This window comes from Oryctolagus cuniculus, chromosome 3 (assembly GCF_964237555.1).
Source record: "Oryctolagus cuniculus chromosome 3, mOryCun1.1, whole genome shotgun sequence".
NCBI classification, from domain to species: Eukaryota; Metazoa; Chordata; class Mammalia; order Lagomorpha; family Leporidae; genus Oryctolagus; species Oryctolagus cuniculus.
This window is the reverse complement of record NC_091434.1, coordinates 153,501,257-153,524,052: the sequence shown is the minus strand read 5'-3', so window position 1 is coordinate 153,524,052 and position 22,796 is coordinate 153,501,257. Positions and strand designations below refer to the sequence as shown.

The window sequence follows — 22,796 nt, the reverse complement described above, 5'->3', positions numbered from 1 at the left end:
GGCACAGTATGTTTATAGAAGCATTGCTCTTGCAAATCCTCCATGAGAAATCGGACACCTTCATTCCCCTAAACATCAGGCATGCAAAAATCCTCTGAATCCACATCTGTTTGATGACACTTCCCAATGGAGTCAGACTGCTGCCAGCTGCATACTTGGGAGGCTCTCAACTTGTTAATTCTCATATCCTATACCAGTTCTGGATGTTTAAGCAGCCATTCTGGCATATTAGATAATGAACTAGGTGTTCCCAGCATATGTTTGACCAGAAGATAATCACTGTTTATTTTTGCTATCAAATAATTTGAAACATATTATTTCTATGCTTTCACTATCCTGAAAAATAGTTCGCCTGGCAATAGAATGGTTAATCTGTGAGCTGCAAAACTGGTTTCTAGTGTGCAGAGAGAACTAAAAGGTTCATCCTTCTTGCTGAGAGGCAGTTAATCAGTACATAAAGACCTGTGATTGATGTGGCAGAACTTCAAAAGGTACATTGCTTATTTCTCAATACAAGAAGCTACTCCCTGAGAATCAGGCCAAGGGAGGGCTGGCATGAGCCTCTATGAAGGCCACATCCTCTCGTCTCTTCTTCTGGCCTGCTTGTTCTTTCAATGTCAAATCATCCTCAACTGTAGTCCTACGACTGCTCTGACTTGAGATTCTTAGTATCCTTTCAAGAACAAGATTGGGGAACTCTGCAGGCATCAACAGTGGCAGGCAGTCTGCTGGTCCCAGGGGGTGTTGATGTTGGTGGAGCGTTTTGTTCCAAAATGACACTGGTACCTATAAGAGGAAAAGTTATTCATTATACTTATTGAAGATATCAATTCATTACACTTATAGAAGATGTATTCAAAGGGGCCCTGTTGTAGTAGGTGTAGGGATTGTTATAAAGGCAATAGAGGAACACATTGAGCTCAACTCCAACTCCAACAAGGGTAATGAGAATTTATAGCCAGAGGTGAGAAGAGGCCAATGGGTGAAAAATTACAGTATGCTGAATCCCCACTTGGGATGCTGACATCTCATATCGTATTCCCATTTCAATTCCCAGCTCCTCCATTTCAATCCAAATTTCAGCTAGTGTATGCTGGGAGGCCACAAATGATTACTCAAATGCTTGGGCTCTGGCCACCTAAATGGGAGACCTGGATGGAGTTAAGGACTCCTGGCTTCAGCCCTGGCCTAGTTCCAGCAATTGAGGACATTTGTGGGTGAACCAACAGAGAAGCTCGATCTCTCTTGTTCTGTCTTTTCTGTCATTCGGCCTTTGAAGTAGGTGAAAATAAACATTTTTTAAAAAGGAAAATTACTAAGAGGAAACATGAAACGTAAGGAAGGACTCTGGCTGAACTGACTTAACAGGATTTTGGATAAAAACAGGTCAGGATGATCAGACATCACATGGGGAATGGTGAAAGATGAGGAACCCTGTCAGATATCAAGGGTGATCAGATAGGGAGGGTGGAAAACTCTAGTTCAAGCAACGTATATAAATTCTTCTTAAAATTGAGTATCGCAAGATAATCCTAGAAGTCCAAAAGTCAGGACCTAAGTAGAAAAAAAAAAAAAACAATTAGAGAAGCCAGAGTAAAGTTTTTCAAGGAGACAGTCTTTTATGTACCCAATACTTAAATTCATTTAAATCAGCTTGGATTTCCTTTCATTAATTCATACTTTACCATTTAAAAAAAAAAGCAACATTTACACTTATGTGCCATTGTAAATTATATGCAGCTATTTAAATCTCCACCCAAAAAGTTGGCATAATTTTTACATTATTTGGCAGTTTGTTTAGTGAAAGAATTATTCTGGTGTCGGGGGAAGGTATATATTTCACAAGTAAAAGCAAATTTAAAATAGCTTATAAAGGAAAGCATAAAGCCTTAAAGAAGAGCTGGGTGAAAAATAAGATTTACTTCATCTGGAATAAAGTGCAAAAAAAACATAGTAGACTTTTTAAAAATTAGCTTAGGAGTCTGGAAGAGAATTTCTTCTAAAAATATACCAACCTCTGGAGATACTTAAGAACCCAAACCTGTTCTGAATTTCCAGCTAAACTACATATTTAGAGAGTATCAGGAAACTACCCCGCTCTGTAGTTTACAGATTTAGAGTTCTTACAGTCTACTAAGCAAAATAATTAGCCCCTAAGATGGCCAAGTAAATATTTTTGTGCTGTAACTATATGTTCTATCTCAAATTCAATCTTTCATTTTAGTTGCAATGTTAAGTGTATCAATTAGCAGAAGATAGGACCGCAAAGTTCCACTTGGTTTTTTAAAAACTGTATTCAGCATTATTAATTACACTATTGATAAATAATGATGGTACTTCAGGCAGGACATGGGCAGACAGTCACTAACAGGATACACAACTCTCAACCACCCTATGCAATAGTCTACCCCAATCAGAAATCTACTCTGGAGTCCTATGAAATTTTCATGTGATCCTCTGAACAGGGAAAATTTAGATCAAGGGTTAGCATTTTATATTTAGCATGTTGGCTAACAACATTTCATGACAGTCCTGACTTTCAGAAAAATAAAATGGAAAGGGCAGAATTATCAACCTAACCACAATCTAGAAAAGGAACCATTACTCTTTTAAGGGATACCACGTCAACATAGGCACAGTTAACATACAAATTGCCCAATAGAAGGCGACAGTGCTGGGGATCAGTTCCCAACAAGTCTGTGGGTTTGAGGAAGTTAAGCTCTGCTGGTAGTGAAGAGGAGGACATAAAACTGAATTCTAGTTTTTCCATGTCATAAGACATTTGAGTTATGGTAGCTGTGTGTCAAGGGGAGCCCACCCCTCCTTCTGTGAGCCAAGAAGTCTCTCAAATCTAGAAGAGAAATGTGGAGAAGGCGTTTGGTGTAGTGGTTAAGATGCCACGTAGGATCCCCACATCTCACATCAAAATTCCTGGATTTCAGTCTGGCTCCATTCATTTTTAGTGTCAGCTTTCATATTAGTTAGGATCAGGTGGCAATGCTGTGATAAACAGCTACTGCCCATATTTCAGCAGGATAAAACAGTGAGCATTGTTTCTCACTCCAGGAGCTCTCTCAGTCGTCTCTTGTCCAGCAGTGACTCACGGATCCATTTTGTAGCTTTGTCATCTGGAATTGTTGACTTCTAGTCCCTGGGTAAGGGAGTTTTTCCCATGTTTAGACCTGGAAGCTTTAGCATCATTTCTAGTTATAGCTGAGTAACCAGAACTAGTTCGATGATCACAACTGAACTACCTGGTGATCTGAAAATGCTCTCTCCCTATGTGATTAAACCACGCATAGAGAGCACATGACAATGCCTCTGCTGAACTTCTCTTCTGTTGTATAGCAGGCCTTGAGAGAGTCTGTTATAGTGTTTTGGTTGAAGCTTAGTATTTATGTAAGGTAAATATTCAGAGTAATATGTAACAGTACATGGAGATAATGCATAACTTGTTAAATGTCTAAGGTTATAACCCAGTACATTTATCAGTTCAGAAAGCTTTGTTACAATGCATTGACAAATAGCAAGAGGCTTACTTGAGAATCAGAGGTCCTACAACATGGAATGAAATTTCTGTTCCATTGTCACTTCCTTGACAACTGATACATGGTGGGGTAGTAATATTTTTTTCCAATGTATGTCCTACAAAGATTTAATAATCATCCTTAGATAGACCTAGTTAAGAAAATACCTTTGTTCAGGGCCCTCTTTATTGTTACCCCTCAGTTCCATTAAACCAGTCGGGAGTCTCACACCATATTGCCATCACTGTCATGCTGTTTCTTAGATGAGCCCTCATCGCCATTTGCTGGATGTCTCACATCCCTGATTTTGCCAATACTCTGAGATCACTTTAAGCATTAAATCTTGTCAGTAGGGGTGCTCGGGATGCTTTACTTTCCTCTAATGAACTCTGTAAATTTGGCTGCCTGCTTTGTGTAGGACTCTAGAAGCAGCAGAATGTTGCCATAATCCGTCCGTTCTCTCTAATTTGAGCCTTCTCACTCTGTAAATTTACCCCGGGTTTTCTGCCAGGGTTGGAGCTATATTCAGTATCTTTTGGCTCAAGGATTCTCAACAGGGAGGCATGCAGTTCTGGCTTTGGAGTTGAGAATTAGAATCTTGGGAGGTAAGGGCGATGAGTAGAGGGTGTTTATAGTAAAAAAAAAAAAAAGCATGCTTAGCATAATAATGTGATGTGATATTTTGAAAAACAGTTATCTTTGTAACTCAAAGTCCTGAATGTAAAATTCCACCATCTTTTTTCAGCTGCTGAAAATACACAAATGTTGGTGACTTGCAGCAGAGTTGGGAGGAAAAAATTTTTAAATCACAGCCAGGGGGAAGGAGTGGATTTTTAAATTTATCAAAAAGAGCATTGGGTTTAAAAAGTGAAGAAGTTTTTTATTAAGCAAAAAGCTGAGAATAGACTTCCACAGTACAGAAAAAAAAGAAAACCATGACATGATTGATCTGAGGTTAAGTCCACCAATAAAGTAAAGGCTCAGAACAGCAAGTAAGGGGAAAATATATCTAGAAAAGCTTTTAAAACATAGAGGAGGGCACTGGACATACAAGGGTTGTATGAGATAGAAGCTCAAATTATTTTCTTTGGATGTTAACAGAAGACTGATTAAGTTGGATCACCAGAGATGCATTTATGTTTAGAGAGAATAATATATGACCTACTATAAAGCCAAACTACCAAGTCCATTCATGCTGTCATTTTACCTATCAAGTTAGAAGATGGACAACAGCCAAGGTTCCTTCCATTAAAAGAAAACTGTCTCTTTGAGAATTTTCCCTATGCACACTAAAAATCTATTAGCTTACAGTCAATGAATTAATGTTTGTGGTGCCTAGATAATGATCAAGAAATTGTGACTAAGTTCTACATGTGTTGTAAAAACAGATTATAGATTTTTCCTGTCTTCAAGGAACTTAGAATCTATTTGGAAAGATGTGGTATTATTGTAAATAATGCAATAGGTTTAGAATTTTGTTATGATAGGACTAGACAATATATGGTTCCCAGGACAAATCTGGCCTAATACCTCTCTTTATGAGTAAAGTTTTATTGGGATGCTGCCACACCCCATAATTTATATATATATATACATATTTCTGCTCTGATATTACAACAGCAGAGTTGAATAGTTCCAACAAAGACTGTTTAGTCCACAAGTCTAAATTATCTGCTACCTTGCACTTTGCTCAAAAGGTTTGTCAGCTCTTATATTGGAATGCTCAAGTAATATCACATGGCAAAATAGGATGGATTCCAACCAACTAATAGCTAGGATAGAGCTATCAGAGGTGAGAGACACACTTTGGATTTATGAAAGCTTCATAGGATCCCACAGCCAGGTCCTGGAGACAAGGAGGATGTGAAGCAGACTCATGTAGTTTCTGTGCAAGGAAGAGGGTAGAGGATGAAGTTCTTATAATTAGTAAGAAGATACTGAAAGTATTTGTGTGTTCTTTCTGTTAAATCCTTTTCTTGCTACTTTTACTCTGCTGGCCCTCAACATAATTAATTTGAAAAAAAAAACCTCTATTTTAAATAGCCTTCATAATATTGTTCTAAAATCAACATTGATTAAAAATTCACCACCTCTCTCCTGAGAAGTAGAAAGTATTGTTGCACATTTATTTTTAATAAGCGAAATTTTGTGATTCACCCTAAAGATAATTAGAGAAATATATAAGAAAGTTATATGGGAAATTGAGCTTAGGGAAATGTAGAGTTAGAACTTAAATGTCAATATTTATTGTATTTTGACTGAGAGATTTGTATTACTCTTCATCCTTCATTCATACATGAAGTTTGCTAACCTCCATAATACTGACAAGTTAAAAGACTTGGAGATGAATGATTATTGCTTCAGTTTCAGGAAATAATTGTTTTCCACCAAATGAAACTTGCTATTATGGTAAAACAATAAGAATTATTTTATACCTTTAAATATTTCCCAATGCCTTTGACATCTTTTTGGTATCATGAGGTCAGTTACTACTGTAGACCACTCACTCAAGCCTCTCCTTCCACACAATGTACATGTGCTGAAATCTTCCCTTGCTTTCTGTATATACCAATATGAATTTATTTTTCTATATTTCCTTAGTATCATTTTTTTCTATATTTCCTTAGTATCATTTATCTTAGGGAACTTGCTAATTGAAGATAAGTAAATGGAAATGAGTTAATACAATGTTTATGAAACACCTACTGGTGTTATTATATAGCACTAGGATAAGAAAAAAAAATTACTCACTCTTGAAACTTCCTGCACTTGCTAATGTGTGAGGACCAGGGGACACAGGATGGACATGAGCTTGGGAGTACCTTGATGTCTTGACCAGCATGTTCCAAAACGTGGTCCCTGAGTGATCACCAGATGATATCCTTGGACAAATTATGAAAATAAGCACACTTCAGGCTCTACAAGGAACTTACTTGGTAGAATCTACATATCTATCATGTTCCCATTTTCCTATGTAATAAGGCTAGGGAATGATAATTCCTGGATTTGAGGCATCCATTATCACAGGTTGCAAACTGGCAGTCATGAACAGATTTGACTTATAGATATCTTTAAAATGGGAAATTTCATGTACACATTTGTTTTCTCCCTTCTTATGAAAAATGAGAAGTTTTTACATCATGAGGTCTCTGTTTCTTGACTTAATTTGAAGGATTTTTTTCCCTTTTTGCTGGACAGATCCTGTGCACTCCAGTTGGCTCAAGTCTCGGTCACTGTCTTACTCCCTAACCAGTCTTCCTCAGATATCCTACATACCTGACTCTTGAAATAATGTGAGTTAAGGATTCTTTGATCTAGATTCTAGTGGATAATCCCATAGTTAACAAAGGAAAAAATCTGCTGATGCTATCCTAGTTTACCTGTGTCCAAGGTAATGTTAGGCTATGACTTAATTTTAAACGCAACTTTACAAAGGCCTTAGGAAATGGGAGTTTAAGGCTCTGGATCAGAGAGTAGTCAAGATGTTTGGGGATGGGGTCATTTTCAGTCTTATGACTGGCAAGGACTTGATTTAGGCCAACAGAACAAAGATAGCAGAAAACAGAATTAATTTCTGTCTAAATCTAGCATTTCTATAGCAGTCATCACCATGGTATCTTGATGTGTTCTGACAGGGAAAATTTCAGTCAAAAAATGCTAATGAGGGAAAGAGAAACTCCTTCAATGGATTGACCCTGGAGATATTTCCTTAATGAAGGCAGATCTCAGAGACTTGTAAAAATGTGACAGAAATTCTCCCATGGTCTGACCATGGGGACATTAGGGTTTTCTAATGGTGAGGCTGCCAGTGTCCCTATGAAAGAACTGTTCAGCAGAGGGCTGGAAGGCAGTTCAAGTTCATGATGCTACTTCTGGAGCTCTTAGTATTCAGGAACTTGTTCATATTAATGGAGATTTGGGGAAGTAATTAAGGTTAAACTAAGTTGTGAAAGTGGGGTCTTCACATTGGGATTAGTGGCAGAAAAGGAAAATGTCTATCCTTCCCTCTCCCTATCTTCCCCTCCCTCTCCCTCCCTCCCTTTCTCCCTTCTTCTCCCCCACCTTCCATCAGTTACCATCTTGGTTTTGGACTTCCATCCTCTAGAACTGTGAGAAATAAAATTCTGTTATTTAAACCACCCCGTCTATAGTACTTTGTTACAGTAGCACAAGCTGAGTGAGAGAAATTTGATCACATTTTCAATAACCCCATACATACACCAAAAAAAAAAAAAATGTAAGCTTTAGTGCTATGCCTCTTATTAGTCACAAAATGCTTTTGACATACTTCAAGATAGCATCTAACAAGCTAAGATGTGGAGACATTTCTGAGAAGCACCAAGGTACCCACACTGCTTCAAGTCTGTACCTTCTTATTCTACAGGTGAGCTGCTTGATGTAAAAGTCATTTGTGGGAGCCGGCGCCGCAGCTCACTAGGCTAATCCTCTGCCTTGCGGCACCAGCACACCGGGTTCTAGTCTTGGTCGGGGCGCCGGATTCTGTCCCAGTTGCCCCTCTTCCAGGCCTGCTCTCTGCTGTGGCCAGCGAGTGCAGTGGAGGATGGCCCAAGTGCTTGGGCCCTGCACCCCATGGGAGACCAGGATAAACACCTGGCTCCTGCCATCGGATCAGTGTGGTGTGCCGGCCGCAGCGCGCTGGCCATTGCGGGCATTGGAGGGTGAACCAATGGCAAAGGAAGACCTTTCTCTCTGTCTCTCTCTCTCTCTTACTTTCCACTCTGCCTGTCAAAAAAAAAAGTGATTTATGGGATACCAAATGATGAATTTGATCCTTGAACATATGCTTGTATCAAACATTTTCAGAAAACTTATTACCTGCATTCTTGTCAATGAATAAAAACACACCTATTCCATCAAGATGTAGACCTATTTTTAAATCCAAGTTTCTTATTTTTTAGTTAAAATGATTAATATGAATTCAATCTTACTAGAATCACATAAGCTACAATGTTATGCATTAGGGATCATGAAATTTAAAACCTTACAGAAGACAAGCAAGCAATGTGGTTATGAGAAATAAGCAATTAAAGTGAAACAGGGCATGTGCAGATTCCAGCCAGCTAGAGAGGTCCTGCCTGACTCAAGTCGGCATGGGTTTATGATCTTCTGAATTCTTGATGTTGGAAAGGTGAAGTTTTATATTTGCCTCTTTCCTTTTTTAAAAAAATTATTGTGGGCCGGCATTGTGGTGCGGCACGTTAAACTGCTGCTTGCAACACTGGCATCCTGTATCAGTCCTGGTTTGAGTCCCAGCTGTTCCACTTCCAGTCCAACTCCTGCACAGGCTAATGTGGCTAGGGAAAAAAAAAAAAAGTGGATCATGACCCAAGTACACAGATCCCTGCCACCCATGCAGGAGACGCAGGTTAAGTTCTTGAATCTTGGCTTAGCCTGGCCCAGCCCTGGCTGTTAAGGCTACTTAGGGAGTGAGTCAGCAGATCAAAAAAAAAATTTCTCTCTCCATCCCTCCCTCTGCCTCTGCACTCTGCCTTTCAAATATATAAATAAGTAAATAAATCCTTTCTACAAAAAGGACATTTTATGAATCATAAAACATGTCTACTTACTGGAGTTAGCCCATTACTTTAATTTAACATCCTGGATTAGTTAAGAGTCCATGACTCCAGATATATATGACCCCTAGTAAAATACATATGTATACATACATATATTTTTAAAATAATCTTTCTTATTTGAAAGATAGAGATGGGGAGCCCTCATCTGCTGGTTTACTCCCCTAAATGCCACCAACAGCCAAAGGCTGGAGCCCAAAGCCAGAAGCCAGGAACTCAGTCTTGGTTTTCCATATGAGTGGCAAGGATCCCACTGCCTGAGCCATTACCTACTACCTCCCAGGGTGCATGTTAGCAGAATCAGGATTTGAACCTCAGCACTTGGATAGGAGACGCAGAGATTCCCCAACTGGAGTCTTAACTGTCACAGCAAGTGCACAATTGAGGCCAGTGTTGTAGATGTTAAATCATCAGAGCAATCAGATGAAGTATGCGGAGTTAGATGTATTGAAAATGCCACAGAAGAGCAGTGAACAGGTAGGACAGCTGATAGCTGACTACTGCTGCCATCCACTGCAAGGGAGCAGTGGGCAAGACAGCCAGAGACTGCAGCAACATGGACTACAATCCAAGAAGCATACCTGTAACCGCAGTGCCTTCTCAGGGCGAGATTCCCTTGGTCCACCAGGATCTCTCTGGTATGTGATTTGCATTTGTGAGTGGAGCTCAAGAGCCTGTACTGTCCTTAGCACTGGGACTTTCCCAGTACCCGGGTGCAAGCCTCCACATTAACCACTGTGCCAAACACCTATTCCCTTCACACACACACACACACACACACACACACACACACACTTTTTAAGTTGCTTTTCTGTTTATTTCAGAGACAGGCAGAAAGAGCCACTATCCACCAGTTCACTCCCCAAAGGCATGCAGTGGTTAGAGTTGGGCCAGGGCTAAAGCTGGGAACTGGGAACTCAATATCATTCTCCCATGTGGGTAACAGAAACAGTTTCTGGAATCCTCACCATTGTCTTCCAGAGTCTACATTAGCAGAAAACTGACATTGGTAGCCAGAACTGAGAATCAAACCCAAGCACACTGATAGGGGGCGTGAATGTCTTACCCAGCATCTTAACCTCTAGGCCAAATGCCTGCAACTCCCAGTATTATTTACTTATTTGAAAGGCTGGGTGACAGAGAACAAGATCTTCCACCTTCCAGTTCATTTCCAAATGGCCTCAATAGCTAGGGCCAGGCCAAAGCCAGGAGTCAACAACTCCATCTGAGTCTTCTACAGGAAGAACAAGCACTCAAGTACTTGAATAATTATCTGCTGCCTCCCATGTCCATTAGCAGGGAGTGGATCAAAAGCAGAGTAGCTAAGACTCAAACCAGCACTCCCAAGTTGTGTTTCAACTCACTGTACCACAATGCAGGCTTCCCTGGTTGCATTTGTAAAACATTACTATGTACTATTTACTTAAGTCTTATTTCCTCATTTAAAAAAAAAAAAAAGGCATGCCCTAAATAAAGCAACAACCAATTTGACCTTCTAATTTATGTGACCCTTCTCAAGTTTTTCTAAGACTTTTGAAAGCATTTGAGAGTTTTAATATTTAATCTAAAACCATGGAATATTTGGTTTAAAATTAAAAATGTATTTGAATAGTTTTGTTAAGAGTATTGTGTAATTGTAGAATCATTTCATTAAGTTCCAAAAATTCTCTGTGAAAGTCCATATTTATTAGGGTAATCATTAATTCTTTTTAGTTGTAAATTCCTAACTAGTTTTTAACAGATTCAATATAGTTCATAGATAAAATTCTAAGAATAAAATATATTCCCTGGCCGGCGCCACGGCTCAATAGACTAATCCTCCGCCTTGCGGCGCCAGCACACCAGTCCCGGTCGGGATGCCGGATTCTTTCCCGGTTGCCCCTCTTCCAGGCCAGCTCTCTGCTGTGGCCCGGGGAAGGCAGTGGAGGATGGCCCAAGTGCTTGGGCCCTGCACCCCATGGGAGACCAGGAGAAGCACCTGGCTCCTGCCTTCGGGTCAGTGCGGTGCACCGGCCGCAGCGCGCCAGCCATGGCGGCCATTGGAGGGTGAACCAATGGCAAAAGGAAGACCTTTCTCTCTGTCTCTCTGTCACTATCCACTCTGCCTGTGAAAAAAAAAAAAAATAGGGAATATATATATATATATATATTCCCTTTCTTCCTCCCTCCCTGCCCCCATTCATTCTTTCATAGGTAAATGAAGAGCCTAAAAATAAGTGCTATTGGGAAGTTTACTGGTAGCCAAGTGCCTTATTGAATTAATTTTATTCTCTTGACAGTCTTGTAGAGGCAAGAACCATTATGACTGCCCTTTAATTGAAGAGATCACAAAGAGTTCTTGCCCATGGTCCCATTGCTAGAAAGAGGCTCTTAACCATGTAACCATGCACTTAATCTTTACAGTAAGTGACCTGAACAGTGTTGTTTGGTTTGGGTATTTGGCATTGGTTGATCTTTAAACTTGTCTTCTTACCATACCCTACTAGGGCTATCTCATCTAAGTTTTAATCCTTCATAGTAAATCAATTAATAAAGATATTTAACACGTAAATTTAAAAGCCATGGCTTCTTATTAAAAACATGAACTTTTAAAAATTATTTATTTTAAAACTCAGAGTGATAGGAGAGTAAGGAAGTTCTTCCAAGTGTTGGTTCACTGCCCATAGGGCTTCAATGGCCAGAGCTGGTTCAGGCTGAGGCCAGGAGTCCAGAATTCCATTCAAGTATTCACCTGGTGGCAGAGGCCTGAGTACTTGAGCCATCATCTGCCGATTTCCCAGGAACTTAAGCAGGAAGCTGGATCTGAAGTGGGACAGCAGGATTCAAACCGGTGCTTTTATTTGGAACACTGGTATCATAGGTGGCAGCTTAACCTGCTGTGCTACAATACTGGCCTCAAAAGTGAGAACTTTTTTAATGAACAAAAAATTGTATTTTCAAGTTCACTAACCTCTCAGTGGTAGCATTTATTTCAATTATGAATTTAGGCAACAGGCCACAATGGACCTGGCAGTGCTTGTGATTGTCACAACAGAAATTTTAGACACTTTAAAATCTTCACATAATTGTTATAGGGAATTCAAAATACATTTCACACTCATTAAAAAATGTTGTACATCCATTTTGGGGCTTACAACCCTATCTTATTTATAGTGCTACCAAAGAATCATTTATAACACTATACATTTGCTTCTTATATGCAGAATTTTGATCACTGGATCTTTTATTTTAAAGATTATTTATTTGAAAGCCAGCATTATAGACAGAAGGAGAGACAGATGTCCCATCATTTGGTTCACTCGCCAGATGGCTGCACCAGCTAGAACTGGGCCAGGCTGAAGCCAGGAACTTCATCCAGGCCTTCCAAGTGGGTAGTAGGGGCTCAAACACTTGGACCATCTTCCATTGCTTTCGCAGGTGCATTAGCAGGGAGCTGGATCAGAAGTGGAGCAACTGGGACATGAACTGGCCCCCATGTGGGATGCCAGTATTGCAGGCTGCAGCTTTACCTGCTTGCTATGTCACAACGCTGACCCCATCACTGAATCTCTTTTTTGACAGGCAGAGTTAGTGAGAGAGACAGAGAAAGGTCTTCCTTTTTCTGTTGCTTCACCCCCAAGTGGCCGCTATGGCCGGCGGGTTGCAGCTGGTGTGCTGCGCCGATCCGAAGCCAGGAGCCAGGTGCTTCCTCCTGGTCTCCCATGCGGGTGCAGGGCCCAAGGACCTGGGCCATCCTCCACTGCACTTCTGAGCCACAGCAGAGAGCTGGACTATAAAAGGAGCAACCGGGACAGAATCCAGCACCCCAACCAGGACTAGAACCTGGGGTGCCAGCACCACAGGCAGAGGATTAGCCTAGTGAGCCATGGCACCAGCCCATTCCTGAATCTTAATAGAAACAATTCCCTTATAATTTTGTGTACTTTCATGCATTTAAAACCTTTTTCTGAAAATGAATCCATAGGCTTTCCCACAATGCTAAAGATCCCATGACAAAGAGTAAAGAATCGGTAATGTTTACTCGACCCACTTATATATCTATCTTTCCTTCTATCCATACATCAGTCCCATTCAATTAATTTGAATATTGATTGACTGCTTGTCATGTGCAGGGCTTCCTGTCAGATATTGCAGACATGGAGTCAGTGTTCCGACAGGCTCACCCATCTTTGATCTTGAAGTCTGGAGACTATGCCTAAAAGTTCCCAATGTCTTCTGGAATCTTGACATTTGAGATGCCTTTCATCAACACAGCACACCAATTTAACCCTCACTCTCTTAAGTAAGCAGAACTCAAAGCCACCCTCTGTTCATTCCTCCTTCTTGCCTTTCAATCCCTAACTTTGCTTGTTTTCTGAAGCCAGGTATCTCTGGCTCTCCTGGGAATGAGAGGTAGGTTGCCGTACAAAGTGGTGGTGTAGATCATGCTCATGGTATTGCTTTGTGTCACCACAATGTCATCTTTTTGGGAGTGTGGTGTTTGGCCTCTGACTGTAGACACTGTAGCAGCTGGGTGTCTGGGCTCTATTTGTCTGTGGCCATTGAAGAGTCCATGCTGGGTTCACTCCCACTCCCAGAATTGAAAAAACAAAGTAGTTTGGTCTTGGATAGGATCCAATTACACAAGCACACATTAGGAAGTTCATTATAAACACTCTCTAGGAGTGAGCACAGGTGGCTTCCAGTTCCAGTCATGACAGAGAAGCCATGACCGGGCCCACTCTCCTACTAAAATGTAAATAGTAGAACAGCATTATAGAACCCATCTATCCAGGGGCATTGGCACACTGCAAATGCAGGCCAGCCTATAAAAGCTGTGACCCCCAGAGAAGGACTGGGAGGGTTTGAGGGCAGTTGGGGAATAATAAATTTTAATGGGACAGAGGTCAGGTTTGAAGGGTCACCCTGGTGTTTCAGACTTGTGGGATGAAATCCTGTGGAGAAATTTCAGAGAAAGAGCCAAAAATCTGCATACTGTATCTTCTCAAGTTGTACACTGAGTTCTAACCAGGGCATAGTGAGATGAGACACCTAGGAAGCCGGTGGAAACAGCACCACTCTCTGGGAGGCCAAAGACCATGTAGAACAGTTCATAAATGGGACACAGAAGCTACTAAACACACAAGAGAAAGGCTGAATTAAGTTACTTTAGCATTCAGAATGTATTGTTAAAATACATTTTTTTTATTTTAAAGGAAGAGAGAGCATCAGAAACAATATCTTCTATCGACTGGTTCATTTCCCAAATGCCCACAATAGCTGAGGCTGCACCAGACTGAAACCAGAAGCTCAGAAGTTAATCCAGGTCTCCCATGTGGGTGGCAGGGACCCACATGCTTGGGCCATCATCTGCTTCTTCCTGGGGTGTGTATAACTGAGAAGCTAGATTGGAAGCAGAGGAACAGCGACTTGAACGGGCACTCCAATATGGTATATGGGTGTCCCAAGTGTGCCAGATGCCCACCCCTAAACTTAAGAATGTATGCTCTGTTATACCATTTCATGAAAATATTTTCCTTTTAGAAGATTTTTGCTTTAGCTTTCATGTTCAAATCCATGATTGTGTTTGTTTCTATGGCTTTAAAAATGATTGTTTACAGAGAATGCAATGTGGTGTTTATGAGGTCCTATACCCACTGCTTAAAACAGGGATTTTGAGCAGGTTCAGTTCCACTCCTCTCCTGCCATTACCTCAAATTATAAATCCTGGGATTGGGGTTTCCACCGCCATTCCAAGGGGCATCATGGGGAGCTGGAGGGCTGATCCAGGAAGAAAGACAATCAGGGAAAGGTGTCTTGTGATGCAGATGCCATCATGTTTCCTGGATGAGCGGTGGTCAAGAGGTAGAGGCTGAGAGCTGAAGTCCTAAGCAGATGTTGAAAGGAGAGAACAGTAGTGATAAAATATGTCCCAACTGATTTATTGAAAAAAATATTTAAGAATAGTTCTAAATTTATGAAATGGACTTTAAGGTAGTAATCCAAAAAGTTACCTGGGGCTGGTATTGTGTCACAGTGGTCTAAGGCACTGCCTCAGATGCCAGCATCTCTTACGGGTGCTGGTTCAAGTCCCAGTTGCTCCATTTCTGATTCAGCTCTCCAGTAATGTGTCTGGGAAAGCAGTGGAAGATGACTGAAGTCTTTCGGACCCTGTACCCATGTGGGGGACCTGGATAAAGCGCCTGGGCCATCCCTGGCTGTTGTAGCCATCTGGGAATGAGTCAACAGATGGAAACTTGCTCCTTCTCCCTCCCCCTCTCTCCCCCACTTCATGTAATTCTGCCTTTCAAATAAATAACTAAATATTTTGGAAAAAAAAGTTCCATATATCCCTTCCCTCACTTCCCCATTAACATTTCACGTATCTTTGTCACAATTAGTGAACCACACCCAGCTTTGCCTGTTTTTATTTATTTATTTAAGCATTTGAGTGGTAGAGTTACAGAGAAGGAGAGATGGAGAAAGGTCTTCTAAAAACCACTGGTTCACTCCCCAAATGGCCACAAGGCCAAAGCCAGGGTCTCCCATGTGGGTACAGGGACCCAAGCACTTGGGCTGTCTTCTACTGCTTTCTCAGGCCATAGCAGAGAGCTGGATCGGAAGAGGAGCAGCCAGGACTAGAACTGGCACTCATATGGGATGCTGGTGCCGCAGGCAGAGGCTTAGTTCACTATGTCACAGTGCCAGCCCCTTTTATTTTTTTTAATTAAAACTCTCTTTATTCCTCTGACTCCTCCTAACCTCTAATCAATATTCTGTGTTTAGATTAAGGATTCTTTTTATTTTAGCTTCTACATATAAAGGAGCTTGCAGTATTTGTCTTTTTCTGTTTTGCTTCCTTCATTCAACATGAAGTCCTTCAGTTGCATCCATTTTGCTGCAAATGACAGGATCTCATTCTTTTTTATGGCTGAACAGTATATCATTGTGTGTATATATACTATACGTTCTTTATCCAGTCACTTGATGATGACTATTTTGGTTGATTGTACATTTTGGGTATTGAGATCAGTGCTGCTGTAAACATGGTGGAGCAGGTATCTCAATCAAGATGCTAAAGCTTAAACTCAGCAAACATGAGTATTAAATGATTATGTAAAGATAAAGGGGATGTTGTCCCTAATAATAATGGCCAATATATGGTTATTTATTGTATTGTTAGTATAAAACATTATTCAGGGTTAAGTGTTTCTTTGATTACCAGAATAAAACTTAATATTGATTGGTCAGAAGTGTTTCCCTTTGACTTTGCCTTTCCCCAGCTGAGAAGAGCTATACCATTGTTTTCTTTATTGCTTGATTCATAAATATAATCGAGCCTTCAAGTCTAGCCATGAAGTTATTTTATAAATATTACAAATTATGCTAATTACTGGTTAATCAAACAATTCATTATACATATATATATTCATATTATTTCCTTTCAAATATTATCACATTTCCATGGGGTTTTAAATACACACAAGTATTCTGATTTTATAAAAAAAATCTTGATAGAAAAATTGTCACCAAATGAGACTTTGGGTATTGTAAGGAAAAAACTCATGTCTAAAAAATCCCAAAGATATCTGAAACTCCTCTAGTTTAGTATACCACAAGTGAGTATCATTGGATGGAGAATGTTGATATATTGGTTTATTGCACAATTTTACATGGGAGAGTTATGCATTTGTAGTTCTTTTTGTTTGCTAAATAGATCCTCACCAATACCATCTGCATACCTATTAAAATTGAAAGGCATTTTATCTTTAGTTTCTTAATTCTTCAAACACTACATTTTCTTTTGTATTGAACAGTACATAACTCCATAGTGAAAAGAAAAATGTCAGCTTTGCTTTTATAGCTGGTTCCACACTTCTAATCAGAAAAAAAGAAGGGTCTTATTGCACAACTATTTATATAGTTTTTAAACTTTCTAAGAAAAATAAAGCTCTGCTACAATTAATGCTTAATGGTATAAACACCCCTGCCTTAGTGGTTGCCTAGTAACTATATACTGCAGGATTGTGGGGTTGCTAAAGAGGCTGAATACATGGAAATATTCAGATCCATTTCTAGTTCAGGTGGATGAGGGGCAGCAATGGGCCAGATTCTTTTGTTAAAATTATTTTTCCATAATGGCTTTGTGCTAAAACATCCTTCTGCACTAAAACTTGCTCTTATCAATGACTTCTGCAGATAAGAGTCTAACAAGTAATGATTTTAAATTTAAGAAACACTCAATGGAACTGAAGCAAGACAACTTCACTTCTGACTTAGCTGCCCCAGCTGGTGTTCTTAAGAGTGACTGGACTGGGGGATGATGATCTTTTTTTTATGATTTATTTATTTATTGGAAAGGTAGAGTTACAGAGTGGGAGGGGGACAGAGAGATCTTCCATCTCCTGGTTCACCTACTCTCCCCCCGCCCCTAATGGCCACAACAGCAAAAGCTGGGCTGATCCAAAGCCAGGAGTCAGGAGCTTCTTCTGGGTCTCCCACATGGGTGTAGGTGCCTAAGTACTTGGACCATCTCCCATTGCTTTCCCAGGTGCATTAGCAGGGAGCTAGCTTGGAAGCGGAGTAACTGGGATTCAAACCAGAGTCCATATGGGATGTTGGCCCTACAGATCACAGCTTTATTCACTTTGCCACAGTGCCAGCCCTAAGGGAATAATGTTCTTAGTGTTCCTTTGACCTTTCAATTTAATTTTGTATTTGTACATCACTTAAGCAATTGAATAACAAGATATAGTTCCCAGTTAAAGGTAATATTAAAAGAAGCTCTGGGTGAGCATTTGGCACAGCTGCCTGCTGTGCTCACATCCTGTAGAGGAATGCCAGGGTTATGAGTCCCTGCTCCACTTCCAACTTCCTGCTACTAGGTACCCTGGAGGCAGCAAATGACAGCTCAAGTACCTGAATCCCTGCCACCTGTGTGGGGCGACTCAGATTAGTTCCTGGCCCAGGAACTGATCATCAGCCTAGCTCAGCCCTGGCTGTTGGGCATTTGAGAAGGGAATCAACAAATGGGAGATTGAGTCTCCCTTTGTCTGCCTTCCAAATAAAATGAAAATAAAGTTTAAAAGGGAGGAGCTCAGTGATTGTAATAATTATTTACATTTAGCTTTGGTTTGCTTCCTACAGAGCAGATGTCATTTCCTAATTATGTTTTGCTTTACCTTGGTTAAATTAGCTTGCATTCCTGTGGCATAGACCAACTGTATTTGGTGAAAGAGGTCTTCCAAAACCAAAGGTTGTTGACAAGAGTGGCTAAGTAGATTAGAATTGAATTTACTGAGTAAAATCCACAAGTAAAGCACATGTAGGTAATGACAAGTTGCTGATGAAGAAACATGGTTAGGTCATTTGAAAACTGGTTTCTGGTACTGTCTTGGTTTCAGAAATACACGATAGATACAGGGTACTTGGAGCTAGTCTGCATTCTTTGTTACAGAGTTCTTGAGGTCAAGGTTTGGGACTTCCTGGGTTGGTTTCCCACGTGCAGACAAGGATAAGCAAGGGTTGGAATGTTTAAATTGTATAACTATAGGTTTGTGGGTATAGTCAGAAATGATTTGCTACTCAGTAATTTTGTTGTTTGGCAATACTAACACATGATAACATATGGTTTGCTCTTTGGAATTAGCATCCATGTTGTCATTTGACTGCAACAAAGAATTCTGATCCCATAAAGGAGATTGTTTTGAATACATGGATGTCCCTTTATCTTTTCACTGGGGAGGAAGCATCCTGTTGCGTTACTACATAAAACTCTCTGGGTTTTTGGTTTTGTTGGTTGAAGGATGTGGCCGGTGAGGTCAAGGGTATGGTTTAACAGAAAACCACTTGGCTCTGCAAGCACTGTCTGCATTCCCAGCTTCAACAACTTCAAAGGGAAGCTCAGCATGGACATCTTTAGTAGGTTAGGAAATTAATTAGTATCAAAGTATTTGGTCAAAGGGTCACCAACATCATCTTTATGTTCAAAGGAGAAAAGACTAATGTTTTTTTTTTCCATTTGCAATATATATAATACCTGTCCTTCCATTTAATGCTGAAAGGAATTCACTGATGAAGAGCCAGGACTCATTTTGTTGTAGAGGTTTTTTGTTTTTTTTTTTTTCATTCTTGCTGTACTCCTGTTTCTGTCTTCTTTTACCCAGTCTTTCAGAAATTTTCACTCTGGCCCTAAGATGTCTTCTTATTTAGCTGTTTAATGACATTTCAAAAGATTCAATCTCTGCAGCCATCAAGTTTCTACTCTTTCAGATCTAGTTGGTTTGATGGTAATAGATCCTGTCTTTGTGGGAAGACAGTATTTCAGAAAGAGTTAATTTGCAATGGCAACAAAGGCTAATTCTCTGGGTAGAATTTAAACCAGCAAGTGTCCTCCTGCAGAGAAGCAGCCTGGGGCCAAGGCTGCTGGGGATGGGGTTAACTCCTTGTGCAGGCAGAGGGACCCTTAGGATACCATCAGAAGTGGTAATTTTAAGGTAAAAAAAAAAAGTACTGTCCATTTTCCCCTCCCAGGACCTGCATTTTGGCAATTAGAAATTGGGCTGCCCTGTGATTCTTGTACCTGCTGATTTTTTCATTTTGAAAAAAAAAAAAAAAAAAAAAGAGAGAGGGAAGCAGCCACTCAGGGATTATTTCCTCTGTGATAGTATTCTTCCCTAATTGTATTTAGGCTAATGTAAGCTATTTCTTCCCAGTGATTTTTCACTTGAGCTGCATGTATAGAATAAATGGGGTGCTCTTCCCAGAGATGGTACTACTTCATATCTCCAGTTCATAACCCCTAAATTGAGTTTGTTCTCCCCACTCCCCCCCCCCCCCAGTTACTTTTGGATGTAGCAATTCAACATTAGAATCAATAAAACTGACTGCCTGTGATGCATAAAAATGCATTTTGAAAAGATCAAGTCTCACTCTGGGTTCCAAGTTTTACATTTTTACTATCAGTCTAGCCTCTCACTTTCACTATCAAATGCTTTTCTTTCATCCTATACCTGATCTAGTTGTTCTACTATTGAGCCGCGTCAGAGTATTTGATAAAAAGAAAGTGGTGTAATGAATAGAATGGAAAACAAAGGGCTAGGGGAGCCAGCAGCTATCGGATTGAAGTCAGAGAAAACAAACACAGGAGCACCTTGGCTAGCTGGGTAATCTGGAGTGATTACTGAGCCTCCCACCCTTCACCCCAGGGTTCCAGGTGAAAGTTCTCTCTTGACCTCTGTCCTGGGAGGGAACCTTTTAGAGTTTATCCATCAACCCCTGTCAGGGTCTTTGCAGAAAAGACTTTCTCTGCCCTGGCTTGTGTCCTATTTGGATCCCATTTGGAAAGTGGAGCAATTAAAGTGTCAAAATCTCTCCTTGGGAGTCTGCCATTAAATAAGGGGGGGGGGGGCGCTTTGATGTGTAACCCTAGGACTGAACATTCCAGTCCTTCATCTTGCAGAATTTCAAGCTCAGAGTTTGCGAGCAGGTTTGATTTCTCACATCTTTGAGACGCAGCTTGAATGCCTCGATTTGATTTTGTGCTTTCAACACATTTTTAGAGATCTGGAGCTTTGGGGAGGGCTATACCATATGGTCTTGATAAGGTGGGACTTAGAAAAGGGTAGATACTGAATTGCAAGCAGCAAGTGAAAACCAAGCGTTTGGACCTAATTCGTTCGTCTCTTGACAAATCTCCTGAAACCTGTAATTCCCGCAAAATCAATTTTCACGAAGGCTTTTTTTTTGGGGGGGTCTTGTGCGCCCCTGTATCCTCACACGCGGAGACGACTAATTCCTTTACATTCTCCGAAAGCAGGGAAGGGGCTTCCTTTGAAACGCTGCGGCACGTTTAGCACTTGTTGGTTAGCCTTTCTGAAATCAACTCAAGACTTAGGGTCCAAGAACAAGCACCTGCCGGTCCCCACCCTCCTGGGAAGGGAGGCGGTACAGAAAGGTTAGGGCAGAGGAGCAGGCGCAACCCAAGGAGACGACGGCACACATCGGCGTCCTCGGGGAGTTGATGGTTTGAGCAGCAGGGCAGAGTCGACGACGGCATAAAACAAAGCCAGGGGCTGCTCTGCCAGGGACATGGAGAAACTGCAGGAGGAGGCGCCTTCGGATCCGAGCGGCGGGATGCAGGGATCCAAGGGGAAGGATTCTCCAGATCCGACAAGGAAATTCCGATCCTGGAGGCCTGACGTTTAATCCGGTCCGGTCTGCGCCCTGGCCGGCTCGCTGGGGCTTCGCCGGACTCCCCCTCGGCGCTCGCTTCCTCTCGCCTCTCCTGGGGCCTGCGGTTCGCCTGCGGCGCGCAGGCCAGGCCCCGGCCGGCTCGTGCGCCCATTTCTCCTGCACCCCGGGAGGCGGGCGCGGGGCGGGGCGAGGCGGGGCCGCTGCGGCGGCGGCGCGGGGAGGAGGAGCCGCTCGGCTCCCCGGACAGCAGCGGGTTAAGCGCCGCCCGCGCCGAGGGGGCTGAGCCGGGAGCCGCCGCTCCGAGCTCGCATTCGGATCCGCTAGAGCAGGAAGATGGCGACGGACGGCGCGAGCTGCGAGCCCGACTTGTCCCGCGCCCCGGAGGACGCGGCGGGAGCCGCGGCGGAGGCGGCGGTAACCGAGCTCCCCGGGCGGGTGCGGGGTTGGTGTAGACGGGGACCGCGGGCGGTGCCCGAGCCCAGGGTGAACCCGGCTCCACGACCCCCCGAGGCGTTCCATGATTCGGGCCCCTCCGGACGCCCTCCCCCGGGTGTCCCTTCCTCGGGGTGCGCCCTCCCTAGGGTGCCTTCATGGCCAGGAGCCGGCGTCAGAGGGATGAGGCAGCCATCGGGGTTGGGGGTCCCTCCTGTCCATTCGAAGCCCTTTTGGCTGCAACCCCTGGCAGCCCCGGTCTCAAGGCTCCCTGGGTGCGTCCCGTGTGACCCTCACGCCCACTCCCTCTGCTGTGCTCATTTGGAGACGGAGTCGAGGGTCGGGTGTGCTCCCTGGCGAAGGCGACCCCCGCATTGTGCCCCTCACACTGCGCGCGCCGTTGAGCGTGTGTCTCAGGGGTGCCTGGCACCGCTCGGTGGCCCCGGGGGAGCGGGGCCGTCGCCGAGCAGGTGTGGGGATGCCCATTGTGTGTGTGTTCGCGTGCCTGCCCGAGGCCCCGTGGGAGCGGCCCCGTGCCCAGCTGTGGACATCCCGCGGTGGGCGCGGCGCCAGCACTGGGGATCCTAGCGGCCCCATCACCTGGCTGCTGGTGGCTGAGGGGTGGGGAGGGGTCGTCCTGGGCGTCATGTCCTGCACCTGGTTTCCTGACATTGTTCTACCCGGCTTACACCTGGTCCACACTTTCGCCGCTGGATCCCCGCGGGCGCAGAGGCTCCCCACACTGGTGGGTTCCAGCGCTTACCTTGAGGGAGGGCTGCACCCACATTTCCTGGGTGGGAAACATGCTCGAGGTTTGGAGAGCCGCTTCGCGGGAGTTGCAAGGATCTGCAAAGAAAGGCAGATCCGGGAGTACCTCCCACTCTTGGCCCAATCCCGCGGCTCCCGGGAAGATTCGGAGTGGGATGGAGTGAGCAGGGCTGGACGCCCCCTGGCTTCCTTCCACCACCTCAGCCGAGTCCGAGAGAGCAGCCGCGGAGGACAAGGCCAGGCGAGGACCGCCGGGGCCACTTCCAGTTCCTCCCACCTCGGCAGGTAGGGTTTTCTGAAG

At 42.8% G+C, this 22,796-nt stretch overlaps 1 protein-coding gene and 1 long non-coding RNA gene across 6 annotated transcripts in view; one reads left to right on the top strand and one right to left on the bottom strand.

The window, feature by feature from the left end:
• Positions 1-256: 256 nt before the first annotated feature.
• On the bottom strand, positions 257-22,791 carry LOC138849052 (uncharacterized). The gene is made up of 4 exons (XR_011387423.1): positions 22,491-22,791; positions 14,813-14,987; positions 6,350-6,409; positions 257-3,645 (listed from the first exon to the last, which is right to left on the bottom strand). It is a non-coding gene; the product is annotated as an uncharacterized lncRNA (long non-coding RNA).
• The window catches only part of CTTNBP2 (cortactin binding protein 2), a 192,046-nt gene continuing 189,920 nt past the window's right edge, over positions 20,671-22,796 (top strand). Inside the window, exon 1 of one of the 5 annotated variants that reach the window (XR_011387007.1) lies at positions 20,671-21,709. Coding sequence is in view for 3 of the 5 variants with exons in the window: in XM_070069819.1 (XP_069925920.1) it covers positions 21,629-21,709 (81 nt within the window). In the remaining 2 variants the exon portion in view is untranslated. 5 annotated transcript variants of the gene reach the window in all.